At 34.9% G+C, this 18132-nt stretch overlaps 1 protein-coding gene across 1 annotated transcript; it reads left to right on the forward strand.

The window, feature by feature from the left end:
* Positions 1-16: 16 nt before the first annotated feature.
* On the forward strand, positions 17-6883 carry LOC150103441 (lipase member H-like). Its single transcript, XM_090398481.1, has 4 exons — positions 17-71; positions 236-349; positions 4822-4932; positions 6609-6883. The coding sequence occupies exons 1-4, from the start codon at positions 17-19 to the stop codon at positions 6881-6883; spliced, it is 555 nt and encodes a 184-aa protein (XP_090254607.1).
* Positions 6884-18132: the final 11249 nt, after the last annotated feature.

Here is an 18132-nt window from a genome sequence, read left to right on the forward strand (position 1 = left end):
AGAATATTCTTCAGCAATGAGTTCTGGGACTTCACGAGAACTACACAATGTCACGCGATCCACCGTTTTCAGTATATAATCTACCACCATTTCTAAAATGAACTGCAAATTTTGTGTAGTTAATAATTACTTTTTAAATCCGTTTTTCAAATTTCAAAAAATATTATTCTCATACTTATTTTATATTGGTATTTTTACAATAATAATTTTCTAAAAATTTTATTTCTTTTTGTAGCGTTGGATCCTGCAGGACCATATTTTAGAAACGTGTCTTCAAAAGTGTGCTTGGATCCTACAGATGCGATTTTTGTTGATGCCATACACAGTGATTCGAGTGAGACTCAAGAATGTAAGTGACTCCATAATTTTTTTTTTTTTTCATTTATAAATTCATGTATAAATTTATCCTTTCCAGTTGTTGGAGTTATTTCCATTATTTACGTAACTTATTGTTGCATTTTTTATTCTCAATGGCAATTTTCATTTCGTAAAATTTAATCTTTTTGGATTGGAAAGTAATTAGTCCAGTAAACAGATGCTTCCTGAAAACAATTCGTTTAAAATGCAATTGACTTAAAGAAGGATTTGTTGACAGTAAACAATTAAGTTAAGCATTGCAATTTAGAAATTCATTCAGTATATACAAAGTACCATTCAAACTTCTTGAAATTTCTTTCTGAGCAATCTTACTTGTATAACGCGGTAATCAACGGGATTTCCAACTAAATTTCAGCCAAATCTCTCTCTCTCTCTGTCTCGCTCTTTCATGTTAACTACCCCTACCCTTTTAAACTGGATTTTGAATACAGGAAGTAAAGAATAAGCCCGAATCCAGGGAGTGCTTCTAATTTTTTTAAACAAAAAAAAAGTGACACATGAAAAGGAAGAATGAGCGGGTTCATTGTCGGGGTAGAGACGTTGCTATTTTTGTTGTTTATTTTGTGGACACATCAAAAATAGCCATTCATTTGCAAATAAAATCTCTGATGAGGATTCTGTCTGTTGAATGATCTGAATGTTTCGTATTTGGGACGTTTTCCAGACATTATTAAAGTTGCTATTGGATACTCATCAATTTGTAAGTTTGTTCATATCTTCGTTCCCTAAATGTTTGCTTAATGATTTTACAAATTTCTGAAGTTTTTTTTTTTTTTTTTTTGTCCGTTTTCACACATTTTACTCAAAGCCTCTTTTCTTCTTGATAACTCATTGGGAGTGAACTGACAATTAAATCTCAAGAATAAATGTTTAGTAAAACTTTTGTGTGCTAATTTTCCCTCTCAATCTCACATCTCTCCCTCTCTCATTTATGAAATGAGAGAGGTTACAGAACAGACATATCCTTACGAGTATAAAGCGTCCAATGAGACCTTTATTTTCAGAAAATATGAAGAAACTTATATTACATAAATCCAATATATACGCCAGCCTGGTTGATTGGAGAGCTTACCCGAGCCCTCCACCCAACGAGCTGTAGGTTCAAATCCTGCCCTTGTCACGGACGTTTGTAAATGTCTTTAGAGAGGTTACACGGAGCGCTTTATATTTTCCAGGGCTTGATTTCTGGATTCAATCCTAAGTCCATAACATAATATAGACCTTTTGTGAGACGAATTCACTTAAAAATTATATTTTAAAGTCGTTCATTACTGCTTATTTCAGATTTAAAAATATATTTTATCTCATATTCAAAACGCATTGATCTGTATACTCGTTGAATAGAGAATTTAGAGAATTTTCACACCAAAATAGAATCTTGAAAACAGATTTCAGTAAAGCTCTTTTACGTCCGTTTCCAAAACGATTTTAGATAGGAAGTTTGTGACAGAGCAAACACGGATATAAGGTTTCTACTGGCTCTATTTAAGCTGATAAAAATCGATACTTTATGTTTTGAAAGCATTATCATTGATATTTATGTAGGAATGTCCATCAAAACTCCTCATCAAGTGAAGTTCGTTATACAATCAGTCCGCGACTTGCGACGTAGTTCAGTTCCGATAATACCGTTGGAACAGAACGACATTTTCTTTTGTACATAAATTAATTTGTAGTAAGCAAATGAAGATTGCATCATTCTGTTTACCTTGGTAAATCTGTTCATGTTTGGGTCCGTATCCTCAACAACAGAATTACATTATTAACACAGTCATGTGCTAGCTCTCAAACATGAAAATGTATGAGTTGGAACATATGAAATATGAAAATGCTTTCATACACCAAACAATAAACATTTTCAAGCCATTTCAGCCCTCCAGTAAGAGGCAATGATAATTATACCCCACTAAAGATAATCACAAACAACCCTGCCTACGATGGGATTCAAACTTTCAGATCGTTGGTTGGAAAACGCATACACAAAACACCATTAAGCCAGCCAGGCTGGTTATTTGGACAGTAAATTGTCTTTGCATCTTCGAACTGAAACCGATCTTTACAGATCTTCTCTAAACAAAACAAAACATCAAACTGATGATTATCAATTTCGAATGCTTTTAGAGCTTTATTACGCTGTTTTATTCTGATTTACACTCAATATTTTCAGCTTAATTTTTCTTATCTTTTTTTACTTCATAACTTAAAAAAAAGTTAGCAGAACAGATTAAAAGAAATCCAAGAAGACAACCCTATTACTATGTGAGAAGTAAAACGAACAATGATCATTTAGGATAACCTTAGTGAATGTAGACCACGACAAAATGTCGAATACACTGAAAACATCTCAGTTATTAAGCAATAATTTTGTAAGACATAATATTCCTAGCAAACCCATTAAGAGTATGCTAGCTATGCGCTAATCTGGTTATTTAACTTAAGTCTCAGCAGGAACAAGAGGGCAAGATAATTCCCAGTATACATGGGTAGAGCTAGAACTGATACAGCCAATTATAGACCAATCAGTATCTCTGGAGTTTTGATTAAGGTATTGGAAAGGTTGTGATATCGCATCCAGAGGTGGATTGATAAGATAACACTTTGATATTTAATACAGCACAACGTGGTTTTGTTAAAGATGGGCCTTGTTTCACCGTTTGACCAATCTTTTCCCAACGGGAATGGATGCACAATGATTCTTTAAGATTTTGCTAAGAGATTTGATAAAGATCCATACAGGAGATTACTTCACAGACTCAGAAGGATTGGAATGCAAAATAAGTATGTGGTATGGATTGGATCATGGTTATCTGACAGTCACCAAACAGTGATATACGAAGGTCCCGAATCTAAGAAAATGAGGGTGACTAGTGGGGTACCATATGGTTTCGTCCTTGGACTGCTCTTGTATATTAATCACATTGTAGATGGTATGGAAGGAAACAATCAATTATATGCGGATGATGCAAAGTTGGGTCAGGTGATAAGGGAAACTTCTGGCATAGCATCCTTGTAGACTGACTTGAACAGACCCATCCTATGAGCAAATGTTCACGAGTATCAATTCAATGTTGCTTGGTGCATGATAATGTATTTTGGACTGAAGGCATTGCATACTGAGTATTATATTAATGGTAATTTACTGCAAGCGGTTAATGTAGCTAGAGAGTCAATGATAATGGCTGCCGGTGAATTAAACCTTGCTGGCCACATTGCCAAGATGGTTAAGATATCACATCAGCTAACTGTAATTTTGAAAAGCACACTGATTCTAGGAATAAGGTCATTATTCTCCCTTTACTCAGTTTACAAGACATTGATAAGACCACATCTAGACTATCGTGTTCAGATACGATTTCGACTTTTCGAATGTTTCATTCACATCATTGGAAACTGTTTTTTTCATCTTCCATGGAGTTAGGAAATAGTCGAATAGGTCGAGTATATATCTAAACAAACTGGTAAGGGGTTCTTCAGTAAAGGCAGGAAAAGTTTGCAGCTCATGACTAGTAGGGAAGAATTCTGATGACATCTTGAAGCCTGACTAAGGATGTGATCATGAAAGATGTGAGGTCCAGGAGAAATATGACAGACATAATCTTTTAAATAACCGCTTCACACATGTAAGCAAAAAAGTAACTCGAATTTATTACTCCTATTTATTTCGCCTAATATATCACACGATTCATTCAGGGAAAAGGCAGAAGAATTGGCTTCAACATTTAAATTATGAACACAAGAACGAGTCCGACAGCATGCGTATACTTCCACCTGTCTCACAGTCGTAGTAGAACAAACATTATTATAGTTCCAGAGAAGTAAGTATAGTTGCATAATTTAAAAAAAAATCAAACAATTAATAGTAATCACTTCACAATCTGTTCGCTTAAGATTAGGATTAGGACGGTAGGCTTCACATGATTCAAGAAATTGACGATCCAATTTTATTATTATTATTATTATTATTATATTGGAGGTTTCTTTGTATTGTATCGAAGCTATTTTTATTAATAGGTCTGCGACATAGAATTATCGTGAATTGTAATTATTTGTTATGTATGCAAGATCCTGAGTAATGTTTTCATATTAGACAGTTGTGTGTAGGGTATTACATTGGATTCATTTGGTATGTGGATATTCTGTCACTGGGAATTCTCTACGTAATCTTTTCCTTTACCAAAAATGTAGATTTGTTTTATTGCTGTAATAGCTTTGTTTATTTCTGATTGAAATTTATGTATTCCATGTAATCTTTTTTTTTTTTTTGCTATTATCTATTAATTATTTTTAAATTAGTTTGATGCGAATATGGAATTACAGTTTTGTTTCTCCAGAATTCTTATAGTCTTATTTTTCTTCTCGTTTCAGTAATTTCTTTCATATAAAGTACGAAATATTTCAGACCATTTTGAAAGATTAGAAATCTCAAATATTTTTTTCTTTTAGCTCTCAGTCGGGCTCAACCAACCGGTCATGTGGATTTTTATCCAAACAGTGGAGAGACGCAACCTGGGTGTCCTTCAATGGCGAGTATACGAGAGGATGGACTTTTTGAAGGTGACACGTGGTATTTTTTAAATAACAATTAATATATCAGAACAAAATACAATTAAATGATAATAAACTACACAGAAATTACACAATAGACCATAAATCATACTAATTATAGACAAATATACATTAAACAGAATAAAATAGAAAGATAAGAAAAGATATAAAATTTGCCTTGATAAACTTAAAAGTAATGCTACATAAAATTATTGAATTAAAATAACAATAGATATAACTATTAAAAATTAAAATAATAGTAAAATGAATATTTTTTCTTTAATTTAAACATTTTAATGCATTTTGTTTTATACCCCATGAATAATTTTTCATCGCCTTTTATTTAAATTTGTTTATGAAATGAGTTGCGTTTAATTCCCCGCGTGGTTGCCAAGATAAGAATAGCACTAATGTAGCTCATGCATGTCATACAAGGCGACTAAAATGGTACCCAGGGAGGGTAATGGATAGCAATGCTGTAGCCAATGAAGTTCTAACTGAGGCTCGGCTATTGCTGTTACCCTCCTCCCATGATCAGAGCTTTATAGCTCAATAACACCTTATCCTTACACTGCCCTCTACAGGCAACGGGGAATATGAAAAGCATTCTTTCTTCGTCCCTTTAAGCCAGTCCTTATAAGGACTATAAGGGTTGCATTTAACGTATGGAGTTAGGTAGATCTCATTTTTAGGACTTCCAGGTAACGGATGGCAACGCTGTAGGCAATGAAGCTTTAACTGAGGCTCAGCTAATGCCGTTACTCAGCCACGACTAGAGCTTTTAGCTCAATAACACCCCATCTATCGCTAATAAATTTTTATTAGCGATAAATGGATTATTTATCGCTAATAAATTATTTATTATTATTTATTATTTATTATTCATTATTAATTTATTATTAATAAATAATAAATAGAAATTTATTATTTGTTGATAATTACAACTTTTCTGTTTTTTCACTCAGACTATTTACAGAGGTCAAAGAGGGAAAATGTGTTAAAATATCTATTCCATTAACACCTCTTTGACGATGAAATTTTTTTATCAAGAATATACACAAGAAGATATCCCCTCATGGCTCAATATCTTGGCATCAGTATTTTAGTATTTTCCTCTAACTGTTGAACCATACGAACTAGGAAAAATCATCTCCTACTATTCCAGGAACTGAAGTCGGACTTATAATCTTACTGCATTTATATTAATTAAAAGAACTTGAGTAAAAGTTAAATTTACATTTATATAAATTATATATAACATATAAATTATAGATAAATTTATATAAACTTAAACCAATATAGGACATTAACATAAATTATTTATATTTGTAACTTTAGTCATTATATTTATAAGTTAAGTTATATTTATTATTTTAAACCAGTTTTATTATAAAATAAAGTTATTATAAATATATCATAAAATTCGAATAATTAGAATTTTTTTAAAAAATAAGTCGATTTGATAAATAAGCGATTTATATTTAAAAATACACTGATAAATTTTATACCATATTTAATGAATATATTAAATCAAACTTCAATTATGAATGAATTTAATTTTACATAAAATCATAAAAAAGAACAATTATTATTTTTTTTAAATACGAAATATTAAATGTAAACTAAATTGCGAAATAGTTAAACTTTCCTGACAGATAATGGTCATTTTTATTTTTTAATAACAGCTACAAGAAAATGGCTTTTGTGTGATCATTATCGATCAGTTGAATTGTTCCTGTCAACTTTGACCAAAGATTACAGTTGCATACCGGTAGGGGTCGCATGTAGTAGTTGGGACAGTTTTCAAGAAGGAAGATGTTCCGATTGTGGACCAGATGGCAGTTTGTGTGCTGTAATGGGAATGCATTCAGATTATTATAAAGACTTTTATAAGAAGAATGGAGGACAATTGAAGTACTATTTAAAGACTGAAAGCAGTTTTCCCTATTGCTGTGAGTGAGTTTAGAATCTATAACTGAATGTTTAATTTCGTTTTTTTTTTACTTATGTTTAGAATGAATTTATAGATGAAAGTCTGTATATAGTTACCTAAAGTTTCCTACTGTGTATTATGAATATATATTATTATGGATCGATCAAAAATATAATTATCATTTATACATAGTGAAAGAATTTAACTAAATATATCTAAAATAATATATATCTACGTTTATCTCATTAGACAACAACTAAATATCTGCAATATCAGGAATCTACGTACCGGAACTGTGTAATTCAACTAAAGGATTTTTTATGTGAATGGCAAATTAAATTCTTTTCATTTTTCAAGAAAACAAAGATATTTATATAAATATTAAAATGCTTTTAAAAGTGATTAAATTATTTACTATTTGATTTATTTAGTAGAGTCTAAATGATTTTCTTGAGACACCATTATTTTACTTAGATCAGAATAATTGATAAATAATAATATATAGACTATCGCTACTCTCGAATCAATCGACCGTGAGATGCGGTGATTGATTCATTCAATCCAATACCCTTGGAGGGTAATGGATAGCAATGCTGTAGCCAATGAAGCTTTAACTGAGGCTCGGCTATTGCTGTTACCCTCCTGCCATGATCAGAGATTTAATAGCTCAATAACACCTTATCCCTGCACTGTCCTGTACAGATAACGGGGAATATGAAAAGCATCCTTGCTTCGCCCCTTTAAGCCAGTCCTTATAAGGACTATCGCTACTCTCGGATAATATTAAATTTCCCGTCTGTTGTTTATGGATAACTTGAAGTTATATGGAAAATCGGTCCAGCAAATAGACTCTTTACTGAACACAGTTCGTTCGTATTTTCAGTCAGGACATCAAAATGGAATTTGCTTTAGATTAATGCGCAATTTTATCTATTAAACGAGGAAAAATTAATGATGCTAGCAATTTTAATTTTGATCAAGAGAAATATATAAAAGCAATTTCAGGCTGACGAACACTATAAATACCTAGGGATATTAGAAGTCAGCGATATTCTCCACTCGAAAGTTAAAACAACAGGCTGCGGCAGCAGAATACACCAAAAGAGTTAGAAATATTCTTCTGAAAACAAAACTAAATGGATTAAACACAATTAAAGCAATGAATTCTTGGGCTATACCAGTGATCCGATACTCAGCTGGCATAATAGATTGGACAAAAGAAGACCTGAACAAATTAGACCGCAAAACTAGAAAACTAATGACTATGCATCATGCATTACATCCACGAAGTGATGTTGACCGGTTACCCACCAAATAGAATAGGTGGACGGGTCTGTTGCAAGTGAGACAGATTGTGGAAAAAGAAGAAATTAGTTTGAAAAGCTACGCCGACAATAACTCTGAGCAAATGATTCAAGCAATTACACAAGAAAGCCTTCTAAAAGCAACAGGGCACATATCTGATAACAAAAGGAACAGCAAAATAACTGACATCTGCGCTGGAAGAATAAACCTTTGCTTGGCCAATTTCTTCGAGATACTGTGGAAAAAATTGACGTGAACAAGACGTGGCAATGGCTACGATATGAATATATTAAAAAAGAAACAACAATATTTATTCTAGCAGCTCAAGAACAGGCATTACAAACTAATGCAATAAAAGCAAAAAGTTTCAACATCAATAAAAACAGCAAATGCAGATTATGCGATCAGAAAGATGAGACTGTAGAACATCTAATCAATGCCTGAAGCAAGATAGCTCAAACTGACTATAAATACCGCCATGATCAAGTGGCCAAAATAGTTCATTGGCATGTACGCAAAAAAAAAAAAAAAAAAAAAAGACTTTCCTTCTTCTAATAACTGGTGGCAGCATAAACTAGAGACACTATTGGAAAACGAAACAGCAAAAATTCTCTGGGACTTTTTTTGACATGTATGATGCTATACATTATGTATAGCACATACATGTCCGCAAGGAGATGTGCTTTACATTATGGGAAATATTAAGGAAAGTGATCAAAGCCTACTTCACCACCACGAGTTGCCCCTGTCATGAACGGTTTGCTTACTCTTGGATCTGCCGAAACTTTTATCATTTCTATATTCGGCACGAAACTCTTGTAGTTTCTCTATCCTGCTTTGAAATAATGTTGGATTCAATATCCATTGTTAATATTCTTACTATAGTAGGTACTATTTTTACTATTAATAAGAATATTACTAATAGCCTTACAAATACTAAGAATATTAGTAATTTAATTAGTCTTAGTTTTTAGAATTTGAAAATTTTAAATTAAAGAAAAATTAAATATAAAGAAACATAATTGCTGCGTTAATGTACCAAGCTGAAATGCGTGCTATTCTTCCTTTATTTGTAATCTAGATTTGTTACTATTGTGGAATAAAAAGTTAAATATGAATATAGGCATGGAAATAAGTTAATTTCAATGTCATTTGCACGCAGTATTTTGTTATTACATATTCTCCGAATTTTGAAGTCTTGCTACTCTCTTTCCGCAAGGTGGGTACACTTTGCTATTAGGTCACTGCTTGGTATCCTTCCAAAAGTGTGGTCTGCTCCTTTTTTGTGTAAAACCAAAATAGCGAAAAGCTGTCTAAACCTCAGCTGACCACCATCGAAACAAACTACGTTCCAGAAAACTCAAAAGAAATAATTACTGATAATTGGTCCTCTCTGGAACTTGATAATTATAATTATAATTATATATTCATAATTATAATTATACTTATATATTAATAATTGGTCCTCTCTGGAACTTGATAATTATAATTATATAATAGTTTCTCACTTCAGGCGTTTTTCAGATGCCCTCTTCCTCCTGTTAACGTGGAAGTAAGATAAGACTTAACTTAAGGCCCACCTAGTTGCGCAAATTATTATTATTTAAAGTTACATTATTTTAAAAAGATATTGGCGTTTAAATTTTAAAATATTATACTTGAAACAAAATTAAATAAATGAATAATTATAATTATATAATTATAATTATAATTATTACAATTAATAATATATAATTAGACCAATTATATATTAATAATTGGTCCTCTCTGGAACTTGATAATTATAATTATTATAATTAATAATATATAATTAGACCAATTATATATATTAATAATTGGTCCTCTCTGGAACTTGATAATTATAATTATTACAATTAATAATATAATTATTACAATTAATAATATATAATTAGACCAATTATATATTAATAATTGGTCCTCTCTGGAACTTGATAATTATAATTATAATTATTTGGTAATAGTTTCTCACTTCAGGCGTTTTTCAAATGCCCTCTTCCTCCTGTTAACCGTAAAATAAGACTTAACTTAAGCCCCACCTAGTTAGTCCTTATAGTCCTTATAAGGACTGGCTTAAAGGGGCGAAGCAAGAATGCTTTTCATATTCCCCGTTATCTGTAGAGGACAGTGTAGGGATAAGGTGTTATTGAGCAATTAAAACTCTGATCATGGCAGGAGGGTAACAGCAATAGCCGAGCCTCAGTTAGAACTTCATTGGCTACAGCATTGCCATCCATTACCCTCCAAGGGTATTGGATTGAATGAATCAATCACCGCATCTTACGGTCGATTGTTCCTCTTCATATCCTCAATTCGCCCCACCTAGTTTTGAGCAATTAAAGCTCTGATCATGGCAGGAGGGTAACAGCAATAGCCGAGCCTCAGTTAGAACTTCATTAGCTACAGCATTGCGATCCATTACCCTCCAAGGGTATTGGATTGAATGAATCAATCACCGTCTCCGCCCCACCTAGTTCCTTATAGTCCTTATAAGGACTGGCTTAAAAGGGCGAAGCAAAAATGCTTTTCATCTTCCCCGTTATCTGTAGCGGACAGTGTATGGATAAAATGTTATTGAGCTATTAAAGCTCTGATCATGGCAGGAGGGTAACAGCAATAGCCGAGCCTCAGTTAGAACTTCATTGGCTACAGCATTGCCATCCATTACCCTCCAAGGGTATTTTTTAATATTTTGCACCTGCCGCCCCACCTAGTTGCGCAAATTATTATTATTTAAAGTTACATTATTTTAAAAAGATATTGGCGTTTAAATTTTAAAATATTATACTTGAAACAAAATTAAACAAATGAATAATTTAAGTATAAAATGGATATTTAATAATAATTCAAACAGTTTTTATAATAACAACTATTAAAATAACGAAGATTAAGCTACAAAGGAGTGTATTAAATATATAATAACAACTATTAAATATATTAAATAAATAACGAAGATTAAGCTACAAAGGAGGAGTGTATATATTTCATAATTCTTCAAGTAAAATATTAAATATATTAAATAAATATTAAATAAATAACAAAGATTAAGCTACAAAGGAGTGTATATTTCATAATAATTCTTCAAGTAAAATAAGACTTAACTTAGGTTCCACCTAGTGACAATTGACAATTGTCTTTAGGGGTGAAGCAAAATGTTTTTCATATTCCCCGCTATCTGTTGTGGTTACAGTGAGGGTAAAATGTATGAGCAGTTTGCTTGCCCTGAATGGGCATGGAGATTATGTATCGCTATAGAGGCTGATATAGCTTTTGGTCTTCTATATTTGAATATGTCCGTTGGCTCGTATGCTGCAGCTTGCTGAACCAAATCGTTGGGATGTGTGGACGTCTTTAAGAAAAACTTGGATGCTGAGGATTATAGAAAAGAGAGAAGATAGGGAATATTTGTGTCTCTTTGGAGTTGAGTGTTTCTAACATAACCACGGGGCGTTCACAATCATTCTCAATCACTTGTTCTGCATTCACTGTATTTTGATAATGTTGGTATTAGAGGTGTGGCTCCAGGCTGGAGAAGCATAGGTGATTATAGGACGAATCGTCATCTGGTATATAGCTGCAATTTGATTCTGTTGCTGAGCTTGCTATTTCTATTGATTAGCAGATAGATCTGAGCTATGGCATTAGATGCTTTTGCGCACGTAGACTTGATGTGTTGGTTGAAAGATAGCTTTTTGTCGAGAATAACACCCAGGTAATTTGTTTCTTTCGGCCAGGGAATTTTAGTATTGAATAGTAACACATCTCCTGCAGGAGACATTGGCCATTTTGAGAAAAGAACGGCTGAGCTTTTCAGGGGGTTGGCTTCCAATCTCCACTTGGAGAACAAACCCTCCAGCTTTAGAAGGTTTTCTTGAAGCTCTCTGGTAATGAAATGAGGTCTGAGAGATCTGGTTAGTATTGCCGTATCGTTCGCATACAGGGCCAAAATGGAAGTCATAGGATTGTGTGGGATGTCTAACATGTATACAAAAAAACAGCAATGGAGCCAGTAGAGATCCCTGCGGCACTCCAGCAAAGATATGGCGCTGGGACGATGTAGAACCGTTGATTTTGACTTGTATTGATCTATTCTGAAGATATTAACGGATTAGATGAACCATATTTAGTGAGGTACCGGATAAAATAAGTTTGTGCAGGAGTCCAAAATGTCAGATTTTGTCAAATACTTTGGATAGGTCTAGGAAAACAGCTCCTGTGCACTGGCGGCTGTTGTAACTGGTGGTGATGTATTCGACAATTCTGTGGATTTGCTGGGTAGTACTATGGTGTTACCGAAAACAAAACTGTTCTTTATGGAGGATGTTTAGGTCGTTTACTGAGGTTTGGAGTCGTGAGAGGATAACCTTTTCGGCAACCTTACCCAGATTGGAGATGAGACTGATTGGACTATAATTCTGCGGTAAGTATGGGTCTTTGCCTGGCTTATGTAGGAATCACATCAGTCAGTTTCCAGGTGGAAGGAAAATAGTGAAGTCTTAAGATTGCATTTATTATACTAGTCAGGTGCACTACAGCTTTTCGAGGCAGCAGCTTGATCACCCTGTTTGAGATGCTGTCTGGTCCAGGAGCTTTATTGTTCTTAAGTTTTTTAATAAAATCATATAATTCAACAGGTTATGCAGGTGCAATATGGTCAGCACTGGTATCTGGGATGTTTAATGCATGCCTGACCTGTCTGTGGATTTTGTACAAACGATTGAAATCTAAGTTGTTATAAGAAGGTTTGCACTGATCTTCAAGATTTTTTAGTATGGCTTCTGCCTTATCTGCATCTGTATCGACTAGGCCCTGGTTTGAGATTATGGGGGAGAGGGATCTGTTTTTATTTTTGATGTTTCTTAGTAGCCCCCAGACAGAGTGATCAATAGGTGAGATAGAGGCTAACTTTTTATCCCAAACTTGGTTTCTATGTGTTTTAAGTGCATCTCTTACTGCTCCATTCAATCTATTAAGCACTATCTTGTCTTGAGGAGCGCGAATGTTACGAAATCTCTTCCTAGCTCTGCTCTTCTCTCTGATCAGGTCCATAATATCCTCAGGCAAACGATCAGGCTTGGGAACAGGTTTCTGGAAGGTTGCAACCGTTATAGCGGAATAAATCTGTTGGGTGAGGCTAGTCACTGCAGATTCCACATCTTCTGGTGTGCATATGTGAGGGACGGGTCCAATTTGATCCCTAAGTGCTTTAGATAATCTCTCCCATGATATGCCTGAATGAGAGAGAGGAGACAGGCATTCCTGTTCTCCCAATTGCAGTAGAATTGGGTTGTGATCCGACGACAGCTCGTTTAGTGATATAAGGCTGTACTGTAGTTTAATGTCTTGCAGGATAGCTATATCCAGGTTGTCAGGAGTGCCAGACGTACTGAGATGAGTTGGTTCGGTAGGTCCAGCCACAACAGCATAGTTTGATCCTGTGTAGCTAGAAAGGATGCGACCATTTTTATTGGTAGATTTACTGTTCCAGGCAGGATGTTTTGCATTGAAGTCTCCAGCGATGACGACCGGTCCTTTTACTCCAAGGATGGCATCCAGATCTGAGGTCAATAATGTCTTTAACGGAGGGTTGTACGCAGAAAAAAGTTTAAGGTTTCCAATTGAGTTTTTGAGGAACATTAATTCCTGTGATTTCGAGGTTGATGGTTGTAGGGTTGGTTATTGAATGATGATTGATATAGTTTTTGATAATGGTGGCTGTACCGTCACCTCTATAGCCAACTCTGTCGTTTCTCTAAATCTGATACCCTTTGATTTTCAGGGTGTCAGCAGGCCTCAGGTGAGTTTCATTGATTAGTAATATGTCTGGATTATATCTATTATTGAATTCCTGGATTTCCAACACTTTGTTTTTGATACCGTTGGCGTTCCAAGCGATAATCCTAAGCGAATCTGGAGTGATTTTTTCCCTATGCATCAGAGAGTGCAGATAATATGGATTGGGTTTGCTGTAAGAATCTTTTTGTAGCACTTATGGATGGATTTGTGTTGCTGAAATCATGCAGCATGTTTGCAAGAGAAGAGGTGATAATAGCTGATATATTTGAATGTGGATTATTCAGGTTCTGGGTTTGTACTATCTGTTTGGAGCGGGCCATATCAGCATATGTTGTCGCTTGATGTCGAAGATTAATTTTCTTAAGGGGCTCAGTTAATGGTGGACATGCACCTGTTGTCATGTTCTCACTCTTGGAGGACTGAGGAGCCTGAACTTCATGAACTCTTGCACTAGATGACTAGGTAGATTGAATATTTGGATCGTTCCATCTGTTTTTGGGATGATGTATACATCCTCTATAATTAGCAGGGTGAGGACCCCACAATTAGAGCACTTAGCCGGGGTGGATTTTGGCTTAGCGCAGGTGTTTGTGGGGTGATTCTCGCCATATTTTAGGCATCTTAACTGAGCTTTGCATAGCTTCTGGGCATGGCCAAATTTTTGGCATCGGTGGCGCTGGCAAGAAGATGCTTTCTTTCTCAATGTTTCTGGGGTGATTTTGAGTCCACAGATTGATTTTAGATTATAGATGTCTTTGTAAACGTTATGAATTTCTACTAAGACTAAAGGCATAGGTGTCTTATTTGATCTAAACATTCTAGTGACCTCTATGGGAGGTAGATCCTGTAAGTTAAGGTCAGTAACTATTACATCTGTGTCAATACCTCGGAGGACTACTTTCAGATTTTTTTTGGAGGCAAGTGAAAATGTGTGATATTGAGTTCCTCTTGCGTCCAATTCCTTTGTAAGATTTCTATAATCAGCCACCGTGGTGGGCTGAATTCGTATTCCTTCGTCTGCATTTTTAGCAGATGTGGAACTTATTTGTAAGTTAGCCATGATGGTTATTAGTGTTCATTGGGGGAAGCAGTGGGATCTGAAATGGGAACATCCTCTTCCATACAAACAACATTTGTGGCTCAGCAGCGAGAGGTTTTCTCTTCTTACGAGCATGGATTTCTCCTTGATCAGAAGCATTAGAGGTAGAGACAACTAGATTGAGTTTTTCCTCCATTTGAGGAGAGTCTTCATTTTCCTCAACGTCTACTTCAGGTGAGGAATATAAGTTTAGGTAGCCGGGCCAATCCTGTTCAAACTTTTTGAGAAGGTTTTTAATAAAAGTGAGTGCTAGCCTTTTATCGAGTGACTCGATAATGATATCGGGGTCGATCATGCTAGTAGGCCATGTCAGCTTGAACTTCTTTTGGAGTTTATCAATAAGTACAAGAGCCGGCTGTTTATCGAGCAAATCAGTGAATACATCTATATCAGGTACGCGCATATCGTTTTAACTGCGTATGAGCGTTAATAAAAATCCCGCAGGTCTAAAGACCTGCCAGCAGAAATTTTTTGTAGAATATCCCGCAGCTGCAAAGGACTGCCAGCAACAGCAATATCAAGTGTAGGCTAGAGAAAGCAATAGCAATTAAATTGCATCTAAACAAAGTCTTACCTTGATATTTCACAAAATGAAGAAAGCCATCAAAATCGAATTCCTATTCCTATTTATATTTCACAAAATGAAGAAAGCCATCAAAATCGAATTCCTTTAAACAAAGTTTTACCTTGATATTTCACAAAATGAAGATAGCCATAAAAATCGAATTCCTATTCGTAAATGAAGAAAGCTATCAAAATCGAATTCCTATTCGTATATATTCCTATATTTCACAAAATGAAGAAAGCCATCAAAATCGAATTCCTATAAACAAAGTCTTACCTTGATATTTATATTTCACAAAATGAAGATAGCCATCAAAATCGAATTCCTATTCCTATTTATATTTCACTAAATGAAGAAAGCCATCAAAATAGAATTCCTATAAACAAAGTCTTACCTTGATATTTATATTTCACAAAACGAAGAAAGCCATCAAAATCGAATTCCTATTTCTGTTTATATTTCACTAAATGAAGAAAGCCATCAAAATCGAATTCCTATTCCTATTTATATTTCACAAAATTAAGATAGCTATCAAAATCGAATTCCTATTCGTATATTTCACAAAATGAAGATAACCATCAAAATCGAATTCCTATTCGTATATTCCTATTTACAGGCTACTTCCAATTCCCCACCTAGTTGAACTTTGAACTTTGAACTTAATTGGTTGATGGACTGAGTCCTTGACTCTTTATCCCTTCATCTGGATTTTAGATTGTGGGTGATGAGATTATTGTGGGTAATTTACCCGCTCATTGTGAGCATTGAGGCTGTATCAGCTTTCTCTTGCGATGGAGGATTTCGGTTTTTTATGTTTGAAACGATCTGAGGGCTTGTAGTCCGCTGCCTGTCGAACTAGCTGATTTGGGTGATTATCCGTGATTGTGAAGAATTTCTCCGCAATGCTTGTCATGTAGGTGTTAATATCTGGAAGATTGGCTTCTTGATGTCACTGGATGTTTCTGATGAACCATGGGGCATTAAATGCCATTCTTAGGCATTTATTCTGTGTTATCTGAAGTCTGTTGATGTTGCTTTTGGTCGTGTGACCCCACGTTGGAGAGGCGTAAGTTAGTTGCGGTCTGATTACCGATTTGAAAAGGAGGATTTTGTTGTTTATGCTTAGGAAGCTGTTCTTATTCAAAAGTGGATATAGCTGTGCTATAGTCTGACTTGCCTTAGTGGCAACACTATCCATATGTGACTTGAAGTTTAGACGTCTATCAAGATGAATTTCCAGATATTTGGTAGAATTGCGCCAAGGGATGATTTTACCAAACATTTGTATGCTTGTATTCGGTTCTGCTTTACGTCTGGTGAAAAGTACTGCAGAGCTTTTGTTTGGATTAATTGCGATACGCCACTTGGTGTACCAATCCTCCAATTCATTGACTGCTCTCTGCAGCTTGATTGTGGCCAGGTGTGGACGGAGGGATCTGGCTATAATGATTGTGTCGTCGGCATACAGAGCGGTGATAGCTGGAGACAGTTTGGGGAGATCTGCCATGTATATGGAGAAGAGTAGGGGAGATAGCAGAGAGCCTTGAGGGACTCCGCCCGTGATTCTCCTCTGTGTGGATCTGATACTGTTGAGTTTTATTTTAAATTTTCTATTATGTAGATATGATTTGATAAGTAGAACTAGTGGCAATGGAATACCAACTTCGTGTAGTGTAATAATTAGTTCATGATGCCACACTCTATCAAAAGCCTGAGTGATGTCTAAGAAAACTGCGCCAGAGTGTTGGTGCCATTCATACCCTTGGGTTATATGTTCGATAGCTCTGTAAATTTGTAGCGTTGTGGAGTGATATTTCCTAAAGCCGAATTGTTCATCTTGAATTATATGGTTGATATCTTTTGCCTCTTGAACCCGTGTGAGAATACCACGTTCGGCTATCTTACCTATGCATGAAAGAAGGCTGATTGGTCTGTAATTTTCAGGAAACTGTGTATTTTTTCCAGGTTTGGGTATTAGGAAAACGTCGGCAATTTTCCATCGCTGTGGGAAATAATTTAGCCGGAGGATGGCATTAATGATGGCTGCTAGATACATAACCCCTTTGCGAGGAAGTAACTTGAGTGCCTTGTTTGTTATTCCATCTGGACCCGGAGCCTTTTTGTTATTTAGTTTTCTTAAAATCTCATATACTTCTGTTGGTGACACGGATTTGTTATTGGATGGGATTGAGGCATTTTGAGTTATTTTACGCACTTGGGTGTGAATTTTACTTATGAAATTTATATCTGTATTGATATAATTGGGGCTGCATTGTTTTTCTAAACTGTCAGCAAATGCTTCAGCTTTTTCCTCGTCGTTGTAGACAACATTAGATTCACCTTGGATTGGAGGAAATGTGAAACGCTTTGAACGGAATGATTTCATCATTTTCCATAATGATTTATCCTCTGTGTTTAATTCGAGAATTTTGTTATTCCAGAGTTGGTTACTGTGGTCCTTTAAGGCATATCGAACCTGGTTTGTTCTCTATT

The sequence above is a fragment of the Typopeltis vanoorti genome, chromosome 9 (genome assembly GCF_054136105.1).
Source record: "Typopeltis vanoorti isolate ZY-2024b chromosome 9, IOZ_Tvanoo_1.0, whole genome shotgun sequence".
In the NCBI taxonomy this organism is placed as follows: Eukaryota; Metazoa; Arthropoda; class Arachnida; order Uropygi; family Thelyphonidae; genus Typopeltis; species Typopeltis vanoorti.